The following is a 26,383-nucleotide window of genomic DNA, read 5'->3' as shown; positions in this document are numbered from 1 at the left end:
TGTGTATATTGTTAATAATGCAATGCCAGCATGACCCTGAAAAGGCCAACTAATGCAGTCATGGAAGTAGTGAAGAAGACTTTCATCAAATCATAATTATTGGAAGCAACCTACCATTTTATCTCTAGAGATATCTTTTTTTTCCCCCCCAAAGTACGTAATTTTACCTAATAATTACCTGAGAGATATATTTGTAGTGTAGTTTATAATGTAAACTCCTATCTTTTGTCCTTTAATTGGCACTGCCATTGCCCTGCTTGCAATGAGGCTGGTGATTTTGGTCTCCAGGTCTTAAAGTCTGGCAGCCATGCTGAGAATAAAGTTCACTTAAAGATTACAGATGCATGTAGGCATGCATAAACAAGTTTAGTCACCTCAGTCTGTTAAGAATTTAATTAAAAAGTAGTTATCAATATGTACAAAATATTTTCTTAGTTTATCAACCTGCTTTGAAATAGGTAGAATACAGAAACCAGCTCCTCCTGAGCGTTCCAGGTTTTACTTGAGCTTTTAGAAATGCATTATGCTCAAAATCCCTAAAGTATGAGCATTTTCCTAAGAGAGTAAAGAATGCTTAATCCTTTTTTTTATGTCTGAATGTGTTGTGGTGGAAAGTGACTGGTGGTGTTTGTGACTCCAAGAGAAAGGAAAATCTGTTCTTCCAGCTTGGTATCAGATTTATTACATGACGGGGAAAGGAAAGAAAGTAAGAAGCAAGAGATAAGGATATGGAGTGAAGTGGAAATACAAAAAAAGGCAACAAACAATGTGTTTGCTTACTTTAAATTCAGTTCTTTATCACTAGATTTGTTCTGTGAAAATAAAAAGAATGTGAGAACTGTAGCTGACTGCACTTTCATAGTGAAAAATAAATGTATTCCCTTGTTTCTTGATACATGCGCAATTTTGTGCATAGTGTCTACCACGCATATGTATTCACTGATAATTTACTTACTGGGGCTCTACAAATAACTGACAGTTGAATGTATGGAACCTAAAGACTACATAAAGAGGTGGTGACAAGTCACTGTCTTCTCAATCATATAAGCAGTTAAGCATTGCTGGTTTATCTAGTGTGATGGAATTCCTAGAGAAGAAAGGTGCCTCAGGGTCTGCAGTGTAAGATGTAATTGAGAAATAAGGTCTTATTCATATGTATGCGTTCCAGAGAACACCTGTACTTTTAGAGATGTGTTGCTCCTTAGTCTAACTAAAAGTTCAGATCTTAATCCAGGAACCAAGGTCAGTTCTGCAAACTTATGCCAGTGGTCAGTCACATTCATCACAGTGTTTTCCACACTTAGCTAAAGCTAAGTATTAAATTACTTAACAACAGAGATCATTTGCAATATACAATAATAGAGTTAAATGTTTACAATCACATAGATGATAGATCTTTTTAAGATAAGGTATAAGAGCATAATAAAGCATAATGAGAATAGAATCAATCTTCATTCCACCTTACAATTTCTGTGGGATTTTTTCCCTAGTAAAGCTATACAGTAATTTTATGTGGAGGCTGATAGTATCTGGGTTGAGGTAATCAATAGTTGACCATTCAGTAGAAACTGAAGTATACAGGCATATAAAGAGGCTGCTCTGCACAGTGAACTAGAATGTAGCAGTCAAAATTCCTTTTTTACTTTTTTTTTTTTTTTTATGGGCATGCTTGTACAGTACTACTGTGAGACCTCATTTAATAATACCATTAGCCATTGTGCTAGAACTGTCCTTTCTCTAGAAGAAAGGTACTACTACTTGCCAGATTTTGGAAATAATACGGATCATATTTCAAATTAAATACAATTTTGTGTTATTTAATCACAAAGATTGTTCAGATATGAAGTACTGAAATACTATCTACTGTCGAAAGCATTTCCAGGATACTATTCATTTCATGGCACCTAAGTGGAAAGGGAAGGATAGCTATTCTAAAAGGGAACAATTAGTCTAACTTAGTTACATATATTGAATTTTGTTATTTAGAGCCAGCAGCATTGACCTGTGCAATACCCATGACTCTAAAAGTAAAAATTACAGACTGGAATAAGTGCTGAGGAAAGTGCAGTAAGTAAAAAGAAATATTCAAGCTTGTATCTTAGGGGAGATCCTGATATTTGCTAAAACCACATTCAATTTTCAAGAAATATATTAAAATATTAACAGTTAAGTATCTAGATGACTGCCTTTATTGAATGGAAATAAAATACAATCACATGTAAGGTAAGGGTCAAGATTTGAAGTGAGACCTGAGTGAAATGCTGTTTCCTTTAGCATATAGTGGGATTTTCTTGCAAGTCTACATTACACCATCCTCGAATATACTGTTGTTAATAGATGGAGTGTATTAAAGTTGTATTAGGATCCATTTAAATACATTTTAAAATCTTGTTTTAGATAGCCCTGCCACTCTTTCCATGTACAGCCAGCTTTTAGTTGAACCTCAGTCTGTATTTGGCAGGTTTTTGTGATCTGAGTCGATTAACAAAACAGAAATATTTTGAATACCTCATTTTACTTTGATATGGACATAATCCATCCAAAAGTTTTAAGAACTAGGAAAATTGTGTTTGGAGATTAAACATTAAATTCAGTTCCTAATACTGAAGCACAGGGGCTCCTGAGGCATGGTCTTTCTCTTTCAAACAGTTTTCTGTCAAGCTTCAACTTTTCATTTGATAAAGTAATATCCTTCAAATAATTCCAAAACTTTTTGTCAGATGAATTTTGAAAACTTAAGTTTCATAACCTTAACAATCCAATGGAACTTACCTATAGCACATTTTGCTGTTTTATGCAATATATGAGCTGTAAAGTTATGTATAAGCAATTTTTCATTTGCAAAGATTTTTGCAGCATTAAATTGTAGACCAAGAGATGGCTTCCAGAATTAACATTAGCATTGTCAGCATTGCCAGAGGACAAACTGCCAGCAGTTCAAGACAGCGGTATGTAGTATAGTGTTTTGATGTGGTTTCATTGCTGTCTTGAAGGTAATCAAATAGCTGATGAATTGTCATCCCTTCAGCTCTGTAGTAAGAACAACCAGCAAAGCATTTTGATATTTTCTGACTTGGACGCATCAATGCTTGCAGAATAAAATATGCACTTACAACAAAATATGCAGTTGTTTTCCAGTTTAAAAAGAAGCAAATGTGCTGTTAATATATGAAGGTACTGTGGTATCAATAAGGTTGGAAAAAATCACTAAGATCATGTAGTCCAATCCCCCAACTCACCTCCACCATGCCCACAGACCATGTCCCTCATTGCCACATCTCCATGGTTCTTGAACTTCTCCAGAGACAGTGACTTCACCATCTCCCTGGTCAGCCTGTGCCATTGCATCACCACTCTTTCTAAGGAGAAATATTTCCTAATATCCAACCTGAGAATCCCCTGGCACAACTTGAGGCCATTACCTTTCGTTCTATTGCTGTTATCTGGGAGGTCTACCCCTACCTCAACCCCTCTCCATAAGACCTGTGCTCCAGACCCTTCACATCTTCGCTGTCATTTCGTGGGCACCCTCCAGGGCCTCACTGTCTTTCTTGCAATGAATGATCTAATAGCACAGTTTGAAAAACAAAACATTTCACTCATGCCACATCCGTGATTTGCATTTCTGATGTGCAGTTCAGTGCAGCCTTAGAACAGCATAAATATTGGAATTGGGTGTCAGTGTGGAAGGGTGACAGAGCCCAGGTGGCAGACACAGCACGGCCCCGAGATCTGTGACCACGTGGGCCCTCCCTGTCCTCAGCAGAGCAATGGAGCCGCTTCCCAGCATCGCCCACTCAGAATCTATAGCAACCCTCTGCTAATACATGAGGCTATTTTTAGCACCAGGGCAGCCTTGAAAACAGCAGGTAAAGCATGAAAAGAATGAATAAGTGGTTGTGGTGCTCGCCTGTGAATAGAAGCTATTTATAGAAGAGCTTGCTCGCTTTCTGGAGAGAGATCTTAATATATATATAACACTTACATGAAGGCAGCTCTGCCTTCCCCCAAGGGGAGGTAAAAGTGTCAGAAATGTGCAGCAGAGCATTATTACTACTTCTGACCTCAGCACTTACCTAAAATGTCAGTCTTTCTAGATTTTTCTTTTTAGGAAGAAAATTGTTAATGGCAGCAGGTATCTTTGATTCAGTCGTTACTTGCAGAGAATGCATAGCATTTGTTGCCCTGAGCAAAGAGCAAATTAAGCAGCGGGAGGCTGTGTGCAGCTCCAAGCTCTGTTCAGCCAATCCTTGCTCCAAGGAGCTCTCCAGAGGCTTTTCTCAGGACCCACTTCCCAACGCCTGAGGACCAAGATCTCTCCTGTGATATTTCTACTGTTGTCTCTGAATTCCCAGTCCTGTTTTGTTGTCCTTTTCTTTCTCCCACATTCATCCATTTACTTAAAAACATGCTTAGGAAAAAGCCCCATGTGCCTTTGTTTAATCAGTTGTGCGTGCCATTTCTTTGACTGGGGAGCTATATTGCTTCATAAAGGAGCTTATTACTTCTTCCCGATGTATTATATTGAGACTGGGAATTAAACCCTCCAGTTTTAATGACTCTTTGCCGAAATCAAAAGGGCAGCAACTGTGGAAGCTTGCAGATGCCTGACAGTGATTGGTGTCTAAAAGAAAGTCAGCTGTGTGGCATTTGGATTCTTGTCTTGGAAGGGTGGTATGTAAGAAGCACTGTAAGTTCAAAATCTGAACATCTTTAGTATTATACACAAGGTAGGGAAAATCTTTTTCTTCTGAGCAGTTATAACTAAAACATATTCCTCTGTTGCTGGAGAACTAAAAATTGCATTGAAAATTGTAGCCAGTTCAGAGATAACAATGTTCAGTTGGTGTTGCAGTCCCACTGCAGAGTGAGAGCCAGGCAGCTGAAAGAGAAAATTCTTCCTTAAAGTGCACTGAGGAAAAAGCACGCTGCCATATAAACAAACAGTGACAACCAGGACTCCCACAGCCCTCCCATGTCCCCTCTGCAGGGGAATGAGGTTCACAAGGAGAAGGGACAGGGTGCTTAGCTGGGTGGTATGCCCTGTTTGGTGGAGGACTGGTGCTAGGCTGCATGCAATGACAATGTGCCCACCATATGGTGGGGTAAGGGAGGCTGTCAGACAGGTCTAACGCATGAGGTAAAAGGGATTATCTCCTGGGGGAATTAGTTGTTTTTTCAAAAATTTTGAAGTGTTATAAACAATAAGAGCTTAAATAAAACACACTTGTGAAGCTGTCATCAAGAAACACTTAACATGTTTCAGCACTGGTTCAAATCCTTGCTTTCTCAAGCATTTTGATTAGCAACTATGAAGCAATAATACGTGTTTGATGAGGCACATCCTTCTCATGGTGCAATTCATTATGTTAGTGGCACTCCAGTGAGGCTTTGACTTGAAGTATATGAGTGACTTCAGTAGGGCTAAGATTTCTTCCACCGTGAATTACTCAGGACTTAGAAACCTCCTGTTTTTAATGGCTAAAGAATCTCTCCTCGAGAGCCAGTTATCTGAAATATAACAAATAATTTTCCAGTGTACACTTAAATAAACAACATTTCATTTTTTTTTTCTGTCTACAAAATGACGAGAAAAATTAAATACAAGTTTATAAAGATTAGAATAATTCTGCAAGGACTCAGTGCCATGAAAAAAGTACAGAAGGGCAGTGCTAGATAGCACAGGTCAGGGAAAGGATTTTATAATATGCCGTCTGTTTTTAATTAGCATTTTGGCAGACTGGAGGAGCTCAAACATTTTTCCATGAAGAAATGTATTATAGGCTTTTCTAGCTGCCAATTAAATGGCATTTAGCTGCAGTGACAGTGGTATGTTGTTTTGGGTCTGCAGAAAGCACTTGCTCAGGCTAGAAAATCTGGGACATTGTGTTTCAGATACAGGGTTCTTACTGGGCTGGATTTTCTATCGCTCTGCATTCTCAGTGTAGGCATGAAAGATACCTCCTAGGGAGAAGTGCTAAGTTCATGAATAGTGCAGAGGGGCTGGCAGAGTGCAGTTCTTTCCCAGTGTCTGTTTGGGTACACCTCTCGAGGGTTTCTCTTCCAGTTGGATGATATCTTTTAAACAATACTGTCTGAATACTGGGGTATTTTTTGAGGTTCCTATTTTATCCCATTTAGTCTGGAGTGAGATAGTTTGTCACCAGTTCTGTCCTATGGTTCATTTAAATGTTTTTAGCTATTTTCCCTGCATTTCACTGCAAAATTAAGGTACGGTTCCATGGATGCCTCTCAGCAGGCAATAACCAGTGTAGGAGGTACTATGGACTGCTGCTTGTGATGAGAGAAGTTGTAGATTAAAAATCATCTTTAGAAAAAATTCTATGGAACAATAACCTTAGTAAATTCGTAGAGCCTCTTGTTCCCTTGGAAAACTGTTACATTGTCCAGAGGGGGTCTGAACAGTTTCAAGAGGTTACCGTGGAGAGGTGAGCTGCAGTGGTGCTACAAGGAGAGCCCAGGAGCCCACGGCCTAGGATGGGGAGAACCTGGAGTAGTGCATTCATCATATCAGGAGAGCTCAGGCAGCACCCAGTGGCACCGAGTGGCTGCTCAAGAGGAGTTCATTGAAGATGGAAGGTGGAGTTGCGTGTTTGGTGGTAACTTGTATTTGGAGCTGATGAGATGCAGTATAAAACTGCCTAAATCTGTGGCTCCCTGTTCCTCTTCTCTAGCAGCAAAGCCAATATTTCTTCCTCACTCCTGTCCTCAGCTGCTTGTTCTGGTTCTGTCATTTCCTGTTTTGTTTTGGAAGAATCTCAGTGTATTCAGGGTTTTATTTGCTTTTTTTGCTCTTTTACCGGAGCATTTAACTGATGCAACACACAAGAGATAAACACTGGTAGCAAGCTGTGCAGGGCAGCAGTACTGAGAGCCCATGGAAGAGATGGGAAGAGAGAAACCATCCCCTTATAGAACTCACTGCACAGAACTACATTTTTAATATCACCAGGTCATTTCCTTGAAAAAGTCATGAGGCCATTAAAAATTAACTGTAGTTTTTATTAGTAGTATCATGCTTTTGATATCTGATCAACGGAAGGCATGGTAGCTTGCATATTTGAGCATGACTTTTCCTCTCTGAGAGGTTCATGTAGAGGGCACTTCAATCGTACAGCAGGGCACGTGCTAGGCAATGAGCCTCATGCCTGTTCCCTCCCACTGGATAGGCGTTTTGTCGAGCTGGAAAGTGCCTCCCTTTCCAAGCTTGCCCATGTGAGGCGTTGAACTTCCTGAGGTATAAATTAGCGGCAGATCTTCTTGAAAGTTCTTTCTAAAGATTAAGTGCAGAAAGTTCAGATTTCTGCAGAATGCAAAAACCCAGTGTACTTTTTTTATTGCTTTATTTCTCAATCCTTCTCTCTGTGTTGTGTTTGGTCTCAGGTCCTACTGTGTGAACTGTGAACGTAATACAAGATACACACATTCAAAGTGCGCTCTCTCTAGCTCTTGAGCTTATATGTTTGCTGTTTTTATCCCCCCCCCCCCTCCATCCACACGCACATTTCTACATATTCAGCATTTTCAAGGCAAAACATGGACAATAGAGATGAAGCAGGTATTTTTTTAGTGGAGGAGAGTGAGTATTCAAGAGGAAGTTGGCTCTGTGCTGTGGGATTGTGTGCTGCAAAGTATGCTACTTTGTTACAGAGCTCCTGATCCTTTACAAATCCTGAGAAAGCAACTGGTCCCACTGTACTGAGAGATAAAAGGCTGGAGAAGAGCTGAGCAATGCCAGGGGTTTGTACAGTCCCACGCAGAGGACCAGGATTGGACAGCCACTGAGAGAACTGGAAGTGAAGCATGAAAAACTTAAAAGGGTCAGTAAGGTTTGTAGGGTCTTTCTGACAGAGAAGGACCAACTTGTGGATAATGGGGTTATGTCCCTGTCTGACCTGAGGGACTGTTACTGGATTTTTCTGTTTGTTTATTTTGTTCTTTTTCCTTACTTACATAAAATAAAGGTACTGAGTTATGGTAGTTATTTGCCTACCCAGGAAGATAGTCAGAGCAGTGTGAGCAGTCATCCAGAATAACATTTAAACACACTTAACATTAGCAGTATCATCAATATCAGCTGTTTAAAGACTATGGACTGTGTACTACAATTCTGTGATACTGGTTTAAAAGTCATGTGGTATCTAGCTTAGCCTTTAATACTCTTGGTTACCCAGGAGGGTGGGCAAAGTGGCCTCCCGAGATCTTTCCCTGAGTGAGCCTTTCAAAAGTTGGAAAGGGTAGAAATCCTCTAACTTTAATTGTCTTTTGAGGTAGTTTCTAATATTCTCTATTTAAAAACTTAAAACTGAAAATAAAGCATCAAGGGTCATAAAGATGTTCAAAGTCTGTGGTCATAACAAACATAGATGAATTTTGCCAAGCTTCTGTTTGGATGAAATACATTTCACATCTGTTTTCTTCTTAAGGTTCAGTGGGTCAGATAGCAATACATCTCTTGTGACAAATTTCTTGCCATCGGTCAAATTGTGGTCCACCTAAGCAGTGAGCAGTCGCAGAGCCACTGCACACTGATGAGGATGCGCCCAGTAGAGCAGGCATCCTGCACCACCATATGCTTTTGTTTTTTGGCTGGAGAGCTGAGGCCTGGCTCTCCTCAGAGATGCTCATTCTTAACTCCGCAGTGAACTGAGAACTGGCCACCTCCCGGAAGGGAAAGGAGGTTGCCCTCTGCATTTTTCTTTCCCCTCAAGTTGGCAGGACTTACAGTAGCTGTTTTCTCAGCCTTTTGACACAGGGATTGACCTGACTGTTCCACTTTTACTGAAATTCCTGTTGCTTAATAAAGAAGGATATCCTCAATACAGACCTGTATAGACAGGAAAAGGAAGAGCAAGTTAAAATAACTTTCCAAATAAAATGTTTTAGGCGACACCGAACTAACTCACCAGCTATTCTGTGCTATGTTGTGTTGAGTTTTGTTGCACCTAACTTGCAGAAGGTCTCTTCGTGGCAATGTCTCTTGGAGCCAAACCCACCAGGAAGTGTGGTGTTTTCAGAATTGCTTGGAATTCAGAAGATTTTGCTTTGTTTATTGAAAGGAATGGCACTGGGAGAGCAAGGACTCCAATCATGAGATGTCTGTAGGAGTCTGGTCTCAAAATCTTTCTGCTCCAGCTACAGTGATATCACAGTGAGCACAATAATCTGCTCATGAGAGACTCTTGAACATTGGGGTGCGATTCTGACTCTTGTGCATCTCTGCAGTAAAATATTGCATGCTTCAGAGTGAGCATAGTGGAGGTCACTAACTCTTGCCATTACCGACAGTGGATTTTGGATTAGGTCACCATATGTGGAGGCAGCGCATAAAAAGCATGGAAAAGGCATCAAAATTTTCCAAAAATAGGGTGAAATAAAGGATAACTGTAACAATATATGTATCTGCAAAGGCAAAAGTAGTCAGCATGAAACCACAGGAAACTTATTAAAATTTTGCTGTATGTTGGTAATGAAAACATATTGGGCCAATGTGAATATGAGAATACAGTCAGTGGAACAGAGTTAATCCCTCATAAAGAATTTAAATATGTTAAAAATAATTTTTGGCTCTATATTCTGCCCTTTTGTGTTTGCTTTCCTCAAAAATTATAGGAAACAGGTTTACTCATAGAATTGTTTGCATCATAACCAGATAGTCAAGAATAGTTGCTAGAAAGTCAATAATAACCATACATGGGTATGTTTGCACTGGCAACCAAGCTACAGAAGTTGTGCTAAGTTTGATCAAAGAATAGTAGGTGGTGAACAGCTCCAGTGACAACTAGCAAAAGTATCCTTAATTCTGAGCATTGTTTACCTTCACCAAACTTGTTCTTAGCTGGTTGATTGCTGTCCAGTATTGGGATTATCAAAATACTAAACAATTAGGATATCTGTAGGAAATAAATAATAAGATATATAGGAAATAAGCTATTTGATTCCTACCATATAGCGTGAATATGTAGAAAATAATGATTCCCTAGGAATTACTTAGCTCCAGACAAAATTAAAGAGGAGAAATAACATAGCACGTTAATAAAGTGCAAGAAATACTAAAATCAACTCAGCGTACTGCAAAGATGAATGGTTTAAAAAAAAAAAAAAAAAAAAAAAAAGAGGACAAAAATTAAAGTGATCCTGCACACAAGGCAAAAGAAAAGCAGGTCCGTGTCTCCAAGGAGCAGACTGGCCTCGTTCCATGGCTTTTTGTTTTTGAGGCTTCCTCTCAGACCTGCTTGAGCAAAAATAAAGCAGCGGAGAGAAAGGGGAAGCGGGTGAGGGAGCGGGGGGCTCCGGGGCCGAGCCTGCAGGCACGTGTTGCCAGGCTACAGAGCCACCCAGCAGCTGCAGAGCGAGTACAGAGTGAGCATGGCCTGGTTTGGTGTTGGCAAAGCACCGCTGGGAGAGCTGGGTGTTGGCATGGCTTCTCTTGAAAACACAGGCTCCTAGCGTTGGTGTGGTATTAGTGCAGTACCAAGGGCGAGTCAGAGAGAATAACAACAGCCAGCAGTGCCATGCAAGCTTATTGCTGCCCATACAGGAACACGTCTGCTGGCAAGCAGCTCTGTTGCGCTGCAAGGTGAAGATTTTTCTGTTATAACTTTGCCAAATCATGCAAAGCACACCTAGCAACAAGCCAGGCCTCCCTTGTTCCTCCTAGTGGACCCTGGCTGAGTCCAAAATGCATTGATTTTGACTTGCATGGCTCTGAATCAGTACTTGAAGGAGCCACGAAGGCCCTGCAGCAGGCATAGGGACGCATCAACTGTCACACAAGCTGTGATGACAGGGATAAGGGGTGAGCCTGATGCTGAAGTGGTAGAAAGCAGGTATGGCCCTGGACAGCCACCAACCAACTGAGTTTTGAACTGGATGTTAGGAAAAACAACTTCTCCAAATGAGTGGTCAGGCATTGGAAAAGACTGCCCAGGGACGTGGTGAAGTCACTGTCCCTGGATATGTTCAAGAAATGTGGAGATGAGGTACTTAAAGACATGAGATAGTGGGCAATATTGGTGGTAGGTGAATGGTTGGACTGAGCAATCTTACTGGACTTTTCCAACCTTAATGATTCTATGATTTTCTGACTCTACTACAGGCAAGAAATGAGGTACTCAGCCCAACTAAAAAGGACTCTGGAAAATGTGATTTATGCCTCTCTTTTGACAGAGCTGTTAGAAATATTCATTATATTTGCAATTTGGGGGAGGAAAAAGCAGTTGTTTTGGCATGTAGTTTGGAACAGAAAGTGAACTTCCAGGCAGTTCTCTGCACAGATGAAATTGGAGTCAGGTTACGGCTCTGCCGCAGAATGTCCTTTTGTTACGGAAAAACTGCTCCGCTGTGAAGTTTTCATGAGGGTCACAATGTGGCTGGCGTATAAACTAAAAAGAAATGCCTAAGTAATTGATGGTGGACTTCAGTGAATGAGCTTAAGAAAATGCAGCACAGGGTTTTGCCATCAATGGCAAACTATTGCCATGGCAATGGATGGCTTTGCCAGAAGCAAAGAAAAAAGCAAACAACAGCAGCCCTCTTTCAGCAAAAAAGTTAGAGAGTTTCCCATTCCCACCTCACTGAAGTTTGTACTGTTGCACCACGGACCGTCTCAGAAGAGAGGATGGGATGCCCGGCTCAGGCAAGTACCACAAACCTAGCATCCTTCCCAGTAGTACTGTTGCATCATTTCCAGAGCAGGAAGAACTTTATACCCATGGGAAGGTATCAGCATTTGCTTTATAATGATTTTAGTGCTTTGGTTACTGTAATTCTGTACCATTTTCTTCTGGAAGGTGGAAGGGCTCAGCATTAAAGTAGCTTTGTGTCACTCCTCGTTGAAGTCAATCCTGTTTTCAGGAGAGACTTGCTGCCATGGGAGATTTTCTTGTGAACACACAATTAATATAGAGCTTAAAACAATAACAACAACTACAAAAACAAACAAAAAAACTCCATATAGCTGAGGAAGCAGGAGTATACTGCCCTTCCTTCTGCAGGCATGAGGGTATGAATAGAGTGTTCACTTTTTGATTCCTCAATACAAGAAAGACACTGAGGCCCTGGAGCATCCAGAGAAGGGCAATGACGCTGTGAAGAGTCTGGTACACAAAGCTTAAGAGAGAATCTGAGAGAACTGGGATAGTTCAGTCTGGAGAAGAGGCTCAGGGAAGATCTTATCACTCTCTACAAATCTCTGAAAAGAGGTTGTGGTAAGGCTGGGGTTGGCCTCTTCTCCCATGTAACAGTGATATAATTAATGACCTTAAGTTGTGCCAGGAGACATTTTGAATGGATATTAGGAAAAATTTCTTCTCAGAAACTGAGTGGTGATGCAGTGGTATAAGCTGCCCAGGGAGGCAGTGGAGTCACTGTCCCTGGAAGTATTCAAGAAATGAGTAGGTTTGCAACTGAGGGCCATGGTCAATGGCTATAGTGTGGGTGGGTTGATAATTGGACTACATGATCTTAGTGATCTTTTCCAACCTTAGTGATTCTATGATTCTATGAGGAGAGTGCTGAGACATAGGAGCCATATCCCAGCAGGGGCCTTTGGAGGAGGCCCTCTGAAAGCTTTCTGCATGTTTCTGAGGATCCCGGTTCCAAAGAGGATGCTGCCCCACCACCTGCTGTGAATTCTGTGGGCCCAGAGCATCCTTTCAACTGTGGGGAGACAGATTTCAGCCACCACCAGCAAGGAGGCATTAGCGTTCAGTGCTACCTAGTGTCCATCCTCGTTTCTTGCTGTTCTGTAGGCCCTTTGCCATTTTCTACCCATAGCATCTGAAATTTCTGCTGGGCACCCATGTCTGGCTATGTGCTAAAGACTCGCTGGAATAATTCCTGAGGAAGACAGACACGGCCTGTTGGTCTTGTGATTTTATGGCCTGCAGGAGCAAACGGACAGAGCTGGGTGGCCACGTGGAATCAGAGAAGTAATGAGTAGTAAAAAGAGATCTGGCTTACAGGTATCTGTCTGCTGGTGAGGAGAGAGCAGTGAAGGAGCCATAGTGAGCATGGCTGTGTCAAAATTTCTGCACCGTGAGACTGACCCTCATAGGCTTTGTGTTCTGTGTAATGCAATCAGTGCTATCAGTCTGACAGGGACTAATAGCAATCCTGTATCAGAAAAAAATAAAAACAATCCCATTTGGATTTCCAGCTATTTGGCATTCATTACTTTTGTCTTACCATTCTTTATATAATAACACTTAGGTGCTGCTTAAGTTCCCTATAAAATATTTATTATAGTTTACTGTAAAGTCTCTGGGACGAGGGCTGTATTTTGCAGAGGATTCCTGCTGCACCTAGCACTATTTCCAACTGCAGCATCCAGGCAGTACTGTAAGCATTCATTGTACTTATCTTGTCACTTTTCAAACAAAGTCTTTCCTTAACTTTGGCTATAACATAGCTAGTGTTTAAATAACATTTTTTTTTTCATCTAAAATGATCAAACGGTCACAAGCAAATAAACTTTTAAACTGAACTTTTAATTAATGTTCTCTGTTTTGAACAATGCCCAATTCCCTATCTTTAGCCAGCTCAGAAACGTATAGCAAATAAAAACTTTTTTTTTTTTCCTTAGAAATACAGTTGGGGTCTATTTTGCATGAGAAAATATTTTGTTTAAGAATAACAATTGTAGGCATTCTCTCATACATTGTAATATTTTCCATGTGTGGCAGCTTGCTTTTCAGTGGTACAAATATGTGCAACAAGGCTAAGGATAAAAATTAATCTATCAGCTTTTGCAGCAATTGCTTTTTATGGTTTCACTTGATTCCATTTTCCAGGGAATACTGCCTTTGGTTCTGTTGCTTACAATATACGAAGCATAATTCTTCAAGGTTCCCGAGGTTGTAGGGATCCAGTAAGAGATGACTGATGCCCCCCCGCACACACACATACTCCACCCCACACCCACTCACCCACCCACCAGCAAAACATAATGCTGTACTATTTTTGGCAACAGGGAGCGGGCCTCCCTGTGAAAACAGAAAGCAGTGTATTTCTCAGTTACATCACTTTGCAATCTAATGCTGTGTTGTGCTCAGTGTTTTTGTGGTGATGCAAGTCTTTCTTTTTTTTTTTTTTTTTTTTTTCCTTCCTTCAGCCGGTTGGATTTTCCCCATCTTACAGCACCTCGCAGGTCTCTTCTCTCAGCAGTACGTTGCCTGAGTGAGTGGAAACACACAGATCAGCTGCAGGTTTCTATCTACAGAAACAGAGTGAAACAGAAAGAAAAGGGTTGGGAAAGCAGAAACAAATATTGACCTGGACTTATAGAAAGACATCCAATGGCTGAATAAAGAACCCCTGTTCATGATTTGGGATATTCTTTCAACTGGCTGGAACAAGAGCGGATCAAAAGAATGGGAAATGCCAACAGACCCTTTAGAAGAATTGCTTATTTCTTATGCCTTTTATCTGTGCTTTTGCTGACTGAAGGGAAGAAACCAGTGAAGCCAAAATGTCCTGCCTGGTGTACTTGTACCAAAGATAATGCTTTATGTGAAAATGCCAGATCTATTCCTCGCAGCGTTCCTCCTGATGTTATCTCACTGTAAGGGCTGTAAGCATTTGGTTATTTAATTTATGATTTAAAATGAACTGGGATGTGTGCATACCGAAGGATGCTTGCTGCAGGGAGTACCTCCAGCATTCAGAATCATCAGCTAATGTGTTAAAATTGTGCTGCATTCTTGAATTCTGCTTTTTACATCTCTTTCATCTGTCTGTCAGTCTGTGTCTCTGCACGAATACCATTTCATACCTGCTTCTATGCTGAAAGAAACCTGTAACATTTTTATTTAAAAATATATATATTTTTTCAGTACTTGCATAAATACATTTCTCTGTGATGACCAGATTGGTGTTATAACCATGCATATGTGAGACTTCATTAATATAAGATTGTTTTTTTCTTCTTTCCAGATCCTTTGTGAGATCTGCTTTTACTAAAATCCCAGAAGGGAGTTTTTTGCTCACACCATCTCTGCAGCTTCTGTGAGAAATATTTATATGATACAATTTTTGTTATGAAATGTATATGTATCCTTAAATAATGCAATAAGGTTCTCAATATTATTTTGATGGGAAATAGGAAAGAAGGTTCATTAGATGACAAAAAAACAGGACTTTTTAGTAATGTGAAAGATAATGCATGTTTAATTTTTTCAAAGTCTATGTACTTGGTGTTTTGCAGGGATATCTGTTGTCAGTGCTACTTTGAATGATTGAATTCCGGTGCTTTTGGTGACAGAATGTGTGCTATCTGTATAGGACTTTAATTAATATTACAGTAGGTATTTGAGCATTGCAACAACAACTGTTCTTCCTGTTTCTCTCCTGCAGCCCTGGGGCCTGATCACAATATAGAGCTTCCCATTTGCAACTTTCATTGCCCGTGAGCTCAGAGCCCCCCAGATCAGGCCCTTGTGTTCCGTGGGACAGGTCCTGGACTCCTTTTCCATGTAAAATTGCCACTGACTTCTGTGGAAGTTCAGTCACTTCAGTGGGAGTTTTGCCTTCCTTGTGTCTCCTTTTGACCATTATTTATGATTTCATGTATTTTGAAAATGCACAAAAGTATTGAAAATTTTCTTTTAATTAAAAAAAAAAAAGCAGTTATGTTAAAATCAAAGACTGTGATACATAGAAAAAGAGTGCTTTTGGACATTTAAAAATTGGTTGCATTTCTATATAGGTTTTTTACAGGTTCACAGGCTTTCCTAGAAATGTGGGCATATGATTACATAATTGTCAGCTATACAAAGGTAGAGGGGGTGTAACCTGAACTGTTTATAGTGGATGTGCCACCAGCCTGAAACACATCCAGGCTGGTCTCAGAAATCTGGTGAGAAAGGCAACTTGATGTGATCAAAATCCAAATTAGACATCTGTCCCGGGCTGACTCGGCATGCAGGCTAGATGGGGTCAGAAGTGTTGTGTTGATGGATTGGAGCCCTAATGCTGTCTCGTTAAAGTGTTGGTGCACTGATAGCTGAAGCCCTGACCCTAGCTGTACTCTGCTACCTCAAGTGGAGCTGATAAGGAGGTGCAGACGTACTGTACAATTTTGGATACAGGGTAAATAGGTAAATGCAGTTACTATGGAAACCTAAATGCTTTTCCATTGCGCTTTATTCCTGAGAATATTTTCCCAGGTGGTCACTGATCACAAAAGGGACAAATTTCACATATCCCTTGCAATGGACCTTTCAAAGAAAAGAAAAAAAGATGCACTGGTGGAGCTTGTGTCTGAAGAGGGAGTAGGACATCATCATCGTCTCTCCTGGCTACGATGTGCCACCTACACTTAGCAATCTGCTGCCAGGCAGGCGGGGATGGGCAGGGTGGAGCAGGACAGACACATTCTGGTGGTTTTGAGTCATTATAATGTCCGAGGGTTGTAGTCTCTGACAATGGCTTTTGGCATTTTGGTAGTGGAAATAATTTGCAAGATCTGCCTTAGGCTTCACTGGAATGCATGTTCTCAGCCACTGTTAATAATGCTGCAACAAAAGCTGCACTCCCAGAAAAGTGATTTTTGTTTCCTTATGGGCTTTGACAAGTGATCTGTTAGAATGGTGCAAGCTATCCACAGACTACTTCTGCTACCTAGCAGTTCTAAAAATACTGACTGCTTGTCCAGGTGTATCTCTAATGTGGGAGCCGAGCTGCTTGCAATCTTTGGGAAGGCAGAAGCAGGGCTCTATCTGTGGGGCCAATACTCCAGTTTCTATGAAGGAAGGAAAAACTTCCATATTTGGCAGAAGATAGAGTAACGCAAGTAAGAATATGGAAAACTATGGTTAATTAAAGGAAGTTTTAGCTTGGTGTGATTATAGCTGTATTGGTAGGTTTAATTTAGCCAATGGCAAGATTTAGCAGCCTGCGTGTACTTTTACATAATAGTCTCTCCAGTATGCCAATCACACGTTTCTGAGTGTGGAATATGTCTGCTTCTATTATTATTTACTATTGTTCTTACTATAGTAATGGCAGTGGTCTCTGGAAAAATCATGGTCTTAAGGTACTAAACACTGCATAGCAGTCCCACATCAGGAGAGCTTTTCTTCCTGAATAGTGCAGATGGTATGTTCTGTGCTCTTTGTGTGGCAACAAAAACATGCAGCATCTACAGAAATAAGTGAAGTGCCAGCAAAAGTGTTCCCGAAAAACAGGGGGTATCTCCTTGCTCTCCAGCACTTTGTAGCTGTGTCTGTCAGGCAATGTGCACAAGGTGCCCTTATAAATGGATGACACAGAAGCACATGGAGAGAAGGGAGGTAAATCATAGTGTTAGGATTCATACCTGCCAGCAGCACAGCTCCTGCCCCGCAGTATGGTTCTTAGCTATCATGCAGCTGCCTCTCTCCCTACCTCAGAAGTAATTTGGTGATCAAGCAGAGCTGGTTCTTGAGGTCAGAAAGTGGGAGAAAAGCCACTTCGTGCATCAGATAGACGGGATACAGACACTGGGGGGAGGTACAAGCTGGGAGGCAAATGAGCTCACCAACTACTAGACCTATGCCATGATCCTTGCAATCTTTACAACAGCCAAAGTATTTAAAGAGATACTACCCTATTCTTATAGCATACAAGCAGGGCAGAATGCAGAAAAATAAATATTATCCAGAGAAACCATGTCAGAAAACAGAGTTTCATATAGTGAATTTACTAAACTGGTCTTCAGGTTCATGGACTTTATAAAAATACTTATTTTCTCTATGAGAAGAATCCATTGTTACTAACAAAAAGGAAGAATTTCCTGATTGTATTTTTGTAAAAATGTAGGAACATATTTAAAGTGGAAAAAGTGCAGTCTGCAGTAGCCTAGCGAGAAAAACAAACCAACTGGAATTTATTCCTAATGTAGACTACAAAGGAAGAGATTAACTCATTCAGTGAATTAATTCATACTTGAAAATCTTGAATTCCTGAATGCCTAAGGATATCATAGTGTAAGTCTATTCATCCATCGGGTCCAACTTAATAAAATATAGATGTGCAACTAATATTCCACTGAGGAAAAGTAAAGTTCATCTTATTTGACAGTGCCTCACCATTTTAAGGGTGTGGCAGTTCTGAGCTGCATTAAAATGGGCAGATGCAAACATGACTGATAATCATAAAGCTGGAAAAAATCAGTGCTAGTCCACTCTTAAGGGCTACAAGATTACATAAAATTAAATGTGTTGCCAGTATTTTTATTGCTAGATGCATGAAAAATACATGCACCTGCTGAGAGTGATCTCCATCAAGTATTGCGTGGCCTTAAAAAAGTAGTTCTGAACACTGACTGAATTAGAATAACCCTAAGAAATTTCACATTTTTTCTCAGGAAACTCTCAGTACCCTCAGGTCAAACACGCTCACAAGTTTAACTCCTAACTAAGGATTTTTCCTACCTGTCATCTGTGTAAATTCAACTTGATGTCTGGCTTGTAAACTAGATTTTTCTTCACATTGTCATCCAAAGTAAGTATTCAACGCAATTTGGACATCTATAGTACTTGAACATTTCACTGTTGTCTGAGTCTGTCCTCAGTGGCTCTTGTACAATGCCATTGTTTTATTGGCGTGTTAAACCCACATTTACATCCTACAGAAGTCAGTGGAATTTTATCAGATAGTGCCAGTATGCAAGATGGTGAGCTGCTGGGTCCTTCCATTGCACCAGACAATACTGCAGTGTTTCAGCAGTGTGTTTTAGCCTTGTGATCCTGTAGTGCTTACATAGGCAAACCATCAGTGGAAGTTTGGCCTGCTATGGATCAGTTGAACTAAATGATTTTAGTAATTTTTCCCAACCTTAATGATCTTATGGATTGCTGAACTATTTTCTAAAGCTGCTAATAACCTAATAGCCATTTGTTTTACATTTCTTCACACAGGTTGTTTACGTCCAACACTTTTGATGTTATTAGTGATGACGCTTTCATGGGCCTTCCTCATCTAGAATATTTGTGAGTGGATAAGATAATTTTTCCTGGCATTATTGAATAGAGTGGGTGGGCTTCCACATTCCAGGCACTGCTTTGACCAGAATGACTTTACGACCCGTTACAGGTTCATAGAGAACAACAGCATTAAGTCAATTTCAAGAAATACTTTCAGAGGACTGAAATCTTTAATTCACCTGTAAGTAAAGTGGTTGAATATATTTCTTGGTATATTTAATATAGTAACTGAACCACTGTGTTGTTTAGTATAGCATTTTGATATGTAGCTAGTCACATTTATTTAAGCAGTACTACTGTTCATTGAATTAGAATGCTAATCTTTGTGTTTCCACCAAAGACTTCTAACCATGGTTAGTTATGTAGATGGCTGGGACTCCAACAGCCTCCAAACAGTGTTTGTCATGGCAGCTTCCTTTCCTGCTTTGCTCAAGGCACTGAGGCTTTCCAGCTGAGCAAGAAGACACAGGAGAGCAGGGTGGGTCAGGCAGCTGGTTACTGCTGAGGTGAGGTAGGAGAGGAAGGCCCAGTTTGGGACATGAAGGCAGTGATTGGCACTGAGATGCCATGGTGGTGAGAGCCAGAGGGGCAGCGGCAGGCCTCTTTCCATGCACCAATCTGGCCTGCATCCAGGGCAGTATTATGGCCATCCATCCACTGAGCTGTACGGTGGATCTGCCCTTAGGCTTCAGCAGAACCAGCAAACCTACAAACCTGTGCTGCACCCTGTCCTCTGCTGAACCCCAAGCAGCCCGTGATGGGAGTCTGTCATGTTCTTGGGCACCAACACCAGGGCCTGCCATTGGGCTGCCCCACCATTGTGGGCAGACCCTGCCCTCTGGGCACTGGCACTCACAGACGGTTAGTTCACGCTGTGCTCAGGAGGTGAAAGGCACACTGGCAACAAATACTTTTAGCTGCAAACACAGAGGTAGAAGCATCATGTTCTCATCTATTGAGATGATCTTTGCTCATCTTTGGCTTTTGATTTCTATCTGACATCAAGTTTATGCATAAGCAATACTTGTGTTTTTGCAAATACAGTTCTTATTGTAAGAAAACATTACAAAGATGCTTAAAGAGAAGGAGGCTAAAACATGTAGGGTGCGCCTGACATGGATTTATACACAACTCTGAGCATTTGCATTCTGCAGCATTTATCTTGGGGTGCTTGTCACAGGCGGGGGCGTGGATTCTGACCTATTGGCCCTAGCACAATAACCTCAAGGAGGGCTTTGAAAGAGGATCATTTAACTTTTTTTTTTATATATTTAGACATAGGAGAAAGCAGAGGTTCAATCTTACATAGTTAATGCATAAACATAATGGTTTAATTGCAATTCATCAAACCCTTTACCACATAGTGAATGTACCATAAAACATTTCCTTTTTGGTCAGCGTAGACAAGATTAACAGCTGCCTCAAACTGTGACTGCTCATGTGTATGAAGTTACTTACAGAATGGCTCTAGGTCTGAGGAAGGGGAGAGAAGAGAGGTATATAAGCAGACTGTGTACATCCTATGGGAATCCAAATTAGAGGTACAGGCATAATTGTAGTATCATTAAAAAGGCAGATAATAGGATGTGGCTGATAACTGGGACTCTATCTTCGAAATATTTATGCACATGAATAGCTTTATATTCACAAATGGTACCAGTACATTATTTATTATATTCATTTACTTATTTAGTAGCTGCTACTGCCTGTGAAAAAATTGCTTTTCCAACATAGAGTAAAGCAGTGTCTTCTCCACAGAGCGTGCAGTCCAAGAGTAACATCTTGTCTTGACTGTGATGTTGATTTCAGGGGACACTCCAACAGTTTCATAAGAGAATAACACATGCAAAAGATAGAACCACACTTGAGGAGCCATTGTGGTTTGCATGTGGTTGCACACATATTTTTGGAACACAGATTTGTGCAGCGTGCTGCTATTGCACATGGAGAGCTATTCATCAAGACAATGAGAATTTTGCAGAAAATAATCGCAAGGGCAGCTCAATTAGCAATGGAATGTGAATAGTTTAATGTGTTTGTGGACCTACTCCCCACCCTTTGGGGGAAATTGTACTTACATATTAAGAATAATCATTGGTATCCTGAGGCATTTCTCATTTAAGAAACAGGAGAGTGTTTGTGATACATAAAGTATAATAAAAAGAAACACAGTAAACTAGCACAGAAATTAGTTCCATGGAGTTAGAGAAGAATACCAACTTTGTTCTGTTTATTCTGTTAATTTTCCTTTTCACAATATAAGTTTTGCAATACAGTAAGCTATCCAAACATTTGTATTTTTATTATGCAATTATCTTTGATAATTACAGCATGTCTTTTTGGTAAAATAGAGCCATCTACTATTTGTTATGCAACACATTTCATTTTCTGTTTAGGGTGGACTGAGGAAAAGAAAACACAGTTGTGTCTTTCGACTAATTTACTAACTCAACATTAAAACCTTACCATTAGGATAAGGAAATAATTTCTATGTTTCTATATTCCACATATCATTTTGATTGCCTTTCTTTCAGAATTGCAAGTATCTGTCCATAAGCATAACTTCATGTTTGACTCAACCCTTATTTTCTTATTATAAAGCAAATATCAGGTACAGCATCTAGACACGTCAGCGTTTCGTAACATACAAGCATGCTTTTTAACAGTGGAATATAAAATGCAAAGTTTTCATCCAAAAATTGGCAAATGCATAAACCTTGTATAAATTTTTCTGTTAGTCAGATTCCCATGGCAGCGGTGAACCACTGTTATTTCCAAGGGCATTGGCCCTTTTGATTTGATATAATCCAGGTCATAAAGAAAGTATAGGGCATTTTCTTGCAAGTCAATTTAGCTTTATTCACATGAGTTACCTGACTTTGAAAGAATTTTTCCTGAGTGTAACCTTAAGCATAAGGGAAGCACATGATCCATACACCAAAGTGTTGCAATCATATCTACTTTGAGAGCTGCCATTAGAAAGGGTCTAATGGCATCCCGTATTTACTATCCTGATTGGGAAAAGAACACTGTTTTTAATGAGGCAGTTGACCCAGTAGGTCTAGGCCTGTTCTTCAATTCAAACGTGTGCCTAAATATCTTTGCCTGGCAAAAGAAATTGTAGTTAATAAATAATTTTTGTATGTATGACTAAAAATAGAAAAGGTTCTAAGAGTTACTAGCTACACATTCTAACTGGGATATTAAATTAGAATGATTTCTTTCCATTTTCATTTCTTTTCATATGAGAGAAATAATCAAAAGAAACGTGAGCTGTACACTACTGAATTATTCTTTTCCTGGTGTGCCCTTGGTGACATTCAGGAGAACACAGACCTTTGGTGGACGTACAGAGATTTTTCCATCTGAAATGTAACACATTCCTTGTTTAAACACTGCTCGCATTTCCTCCTCGCTTTACTAGCTAGAATACTCATTGAATTTAAGGGAACTTCCCCAACATTAAAAATTGAGAATTAACACTTTTTTTGCTGGTCTCACACACACATACTTACATACACCTATTCTGGGAAAGAAATTCATGTTGATCAGCAATTTCTTGTCTATCGCTGCATCTTTCCAAAAATTATGAGCTAAGCCTAAATCCAGTACAATGAAATCTGACATTAAGGTTTAACTTCCAGAAGAGAGAAAAGAAAGTGGGAGGTTACAGTAATATGAACACTATGTATTGGTATCTTCTAAGAAAAACATTAGTAGATCCAATCGTGACTAACTGTTTTAAAAGAATGTTGTTGGCAAAACACCAGAGGTGACTGCACTTGTTACCCTGCTAAGTGAAGTACTGTGAATGCTATAAGGCTGCTGAAGAGTCGGAAAGCAGGAGGACGCAGGGGGTTTTAGTGGAAGAAAGAGTCACAAAGTAAAAGAGCTATTCTTAAAAGCAACCTTGTAGAAATAAATACTGGAGAATAGTAGAGTTCTTTACCTTAAGGGGAAAAAAAAACCCAACACACAAAAACAAATAATCAAGCAGCACAGTATTAATCCTTGCAGAAAATGTCTAATTTCATGAGCTAGCACTGATATTTAAGTATCTTCTTTTACAGGAGTCTCGCAAATAATAATCTCCAATCGCTTCCAAAAGACATATTCAAAGGCTTGGATTCTTTAACAAATGTGTAAGAAAGCAATTAATTAATCTATTAATTGTACTAAAAATATAAAGAGATGTTTTTAGAGGACATTCTGAGTAACCATTCAAACCAATAGCCAGTAATGGGATCTTATTACTGGGTAGAGAATACACAGTATGGGTAGGCTCGATTTTTGGCTGGTATTATCGATCAGTTGTTTTAATTTGGAATATTTGACTAGTTATGAAGATAAGTGGTACTGTTTGTAGTTGTGTAAGAGATCTGCATGTTCATTAAAATGGTGAATAAGAAGGAAATGTCCTAAGGGATGCATGAGAGAACATGATGTGAGGAGAGGGTGGAAGAGATTTAATGCAAGTGATATATCTATGTCCAAATAAGTTCTGGGAAAGCTGTCTTTTATCACAAAAGCATAAGTGTCTTAGTAAGTGCCACATTTCATACTAAATTTAACTGCAAACAAAAGCAAAACACGAATTTGTTCAAACATACAGCTTAGATACCAATAAAAATACAAAATATAGATAAACAAATAAACCCTATAGTTGCTTTGCTGAAGTGTGTTCTGTTCACAGCATACCAAATTGTGGTTCACCTGATTTGGGATAAGGAGAGCAGAACATGCATTCTGCTCCTGGCACAAACAAGGCAAGCTGGATTCATAGTGACAGTAGCAGGTTGTAGAGATGGTCAGTGTGTCCTGCATCACTGCTTGGCATGACTGACTGTAGCCAGCTGGTGACACAGTCAAGTCCTGGCACTTGCCCATTCTTGTCCATACTTTCTGAAATCTGACCGAAGACAGCTGTAAAAGACTGAACTCCTTTGCTTGTGTCTCCTAAACCCCTAAATGAGTACATCCAAAGGAGATAGCAAATGCTGACTGGCTGACCATCAGGGCACATTAATTTCTGTTTTATCTAGAATGTTCATATTGAGAAAGGGAGATCCCAAGGAACAGCTTCCCCAAACATGGGGCAATCAGTTTGGTAGGCCTTCGTGAAACTCCAGACTTGAAATCAACAAAAACTTCCTACTGATTATCAAGTTAAGCTCTCCTTAATAGAATTAAATCTGTGTGTGTTCTGATATGTGGATTTAACTGTAGGTCAGGAAAAATTAATCCAGGAAGCCATCAACTGAGAATAAGCAAAAAAGCACGTATTTAACAGGAGCCTAGCTTGTTGTTGTCATGCAAGGAGAAAAACAGCAGCTGACTATTTATTTCCAATGCATGATTTATTTGTTGTAGAGATCTTAGAGGCAATGCATTTAATTGTGACTGCAAACTGAAATGGTTAGTGGAGTGGCTGGGCAGCACCAATGCAACTGTTGAAGACATTTACTGTGAAAGCCCACCAGAATACAAGAAGCGCAAAATCAATAGCCTCTCCTCAAAAGAATTTGATTGCATTATTACAGGTAATGTCCTTCATATTATATACATTTGGTAAAGTCAAAGCTGTATCTTTTTTATTCTAGGGTCCATTTGCAGGAAGTCTACATGCTGGCTGGAAGTTTCACTAAAATCACTATGAATTCTCTGCAGGTGCAAGTCCGACACAGGAAGCACTGAGGATTTGGTACACTCTAGCTTCTATTCAGGCTTTAAAATGAAGGCTATGAAGAACCAGGGCACAAAATTGCACTTCTTTTTATTGGGAAATATTGAAAAACAGATTATAGTCCTCCTTTATCATCAGGAAAAATTGGGCTAGTGATTAAATACTGTAATAAAGTGTTATCTGCTAAGCAAATGTTCTTTCAGTATAGTATGGAACCTATCTCTGTAATTCTCATATGTTTTGTGCGCTTTTGCAGAATTTGAAGTTTTTCAGTCCCTGCCATATCAATCTCTATCGGTAGATACTTTCTCATACATGAATGATGAACATGTGGTTGTTGCACAGCCTTTCACTGGAAAATGCATCTTTCTTGAATGGGACCATGTAGAAGTGATGTTCAGGAATTATGACAACATTACAGGTATGAGCATTCCTCACCAAATAACACTGCAACAGCTGATAAAAAAAAAAAGTATGCTAACACTGTCTTTTACTTTTCTTTTATAGGTACTTCAACTGTTGTGTGTAAACCTATAGTTATTGAGAGTCAGCTGTATGTCATTGTTGCACAGCTGTTTGGAGGCTCCCACATATATAAAAGAGATATTTTTGCTAATAAGTTCATAAAAATTCAAGATATTGAAATCCTTAAAATCAGAAAACCCAATGACATTGAAACTTTCAGGATTGCTGAAGACTGGTATTTTGTTGTTGCAGACAGTTCAAAAGCTGGTTTCACCACTGTTTACAAATGGAATGGGAATGGATTTTATTCCCATCAGTCTCTGCATGCCTGGTACAGAGATACTGATGTGGAGTTTCTTGAAATAGCCGGCAAACCGCATTTAATTCTGTCAAGTAGTTCCCAAAGACCTGTAATATATCAGTGGAACAAAGGAACAAATGAATTTGTTAAGCGTTTTGATATCCAGGATATGGAAGATGCATATGCGGTGAAACATTTCAAAGTGAAAGAGGATGTATACATTTGTTTAACAAGATTTATTGGGGACTCTAAAGTAATGAAATGGGGTGGTTCAGCATTTCTGGATTTACAAAGAATGCCATCCCGAGGGTCAATGGTATTCCAACCGCTTCAGATACGTAATTATCAATATGCCATTCTCGGAAGTGATTATTCTTTCACTCAAGTCTATTATTGGGATGCTGAGAAAGCAAAATTTGTGAAGTTTCAAGAATTAAATATACAGGCACCAAGATCTTTCATACATGTCTCCATCGATAAACGAGATTTTCTCTTTGCTTCCAGTTTTAAGGGAACTACATTGATTTATAAACATGTCAGAGTTGACTTAAGCGCATGACACTCATAAATCTGAGGTTACATCAGACTTTCTGCCATAAGTGGACAAAATGAACTAAATGCATGATGACTCTCTTATCTTACTTCCAAATGAATGCCTTTAAAAGTTGAGATTGCTAGAACAAAGTATTACTAGTATCTTCATCTTTAATTGTCAAGTCTAGTGATGTTGGAAGTTGCATTTTTTAACAAACAGAAATTAACTGTTCTTTGCATCCACAGTATGTAAATATGTGTGCAACTGCATCTGTTGCTATAAAGAATATTAAGATGTACTTTTCCATTTATTTATTCACCTGTTTGAAACAACTGCCAAATAAAATGTTTACATTTTGTGTCTTTCACATTCCAAATATTATTTTCAGGTGATACTTTTTATTTGTGTATATA

At 39.6% G+C, this 26,383-nt stretch overlaps 1 protein-coding gene and 1 long non-coding RNA gene across 5 annotated transcripts in view; one reads left to right on the top strand and one right to left on the bottom strand.

The window, feature by feature from the left end:
• The window catches only part of LGI1 (leucine rich glioma inactivated 1), a 32,820-nt gene extending 6,474 nt beyond the window's left edge, over positions 1-26,346 (top strand). For 2 of the 4 annotated variants that reach the window (XM_085229036.1, XM_085229035.1), the window contains exons 2-9: positions 14,135-14,584; positions 14,956-15,027; positions 18,921-18,992; positions 19,096-19,167; positions 23,057-23,128; positions 24,357-24,526; positions 24,926-25,090; positions 25,177-26,346. In XM_085229036.1, coding sequence (XP_085085162.1) covers positions 14,394-14,584; positions 14,956-15,027; positions 18,921-18,992; positions 19,096-19,167; positions 23,057-23,128; positions 24,357-24,526; positions 24,926-25,090; positions 25,177-25,994 — 1,632 coding nt within the window. In that variant the 5' untranslated portion in view covers positions 14,135-14,393 and the 3' untranslated portion in view covers positions 25,995-26,346. Of the gene's footprint in view, positions 1-14,134; positions 14,594-14,955; positions 15,028-18,367; positions 18,505-18,920; positions 18,993-19,095; positions 19,168-23,056; positions 23,129-24,356; positions 24,527-24,925; positions 25,091-25,176 lie in introns of those variants that run through there. The other 2 variants (XM_085229037.1, XM_010714545.4) reach the window with 2 other exon arrangements.
• Positions 13,979-17,479, bottom strand: LOC104911976 (uncharacterized). Its single transcript, XR_794322.4, has 2 exons — positions 17,339-17,479; positions 13,979-14,236 (listed from the first exon to the last, which is right to left on the bottom strand). It is a non-coding gene; the product is annotated as an uncharacterized LOC104911976 (long non-coding RNA).
• Positions 26,347-26,383: the final 37 nt, after the last annotated feature.

This window comes from Meleagris gallopavo, chromosome 8 (assembly GCF_905368555.1).
Source record: "Meleagris gallopavo chromosome 8, MGAL_WU_HG_1.1, whole genome shotgun sequence".
Taxonomy (NCBI): domain Eukaryota; kingdom Metazoa; phylum Chordata; class Aves; order Galliformes; family Phasianidae; genus Meleagris; species Meleagris gallopavo.
This window is presented reverse-complemented; position numbering and strand designations above follow the sequence as displayed.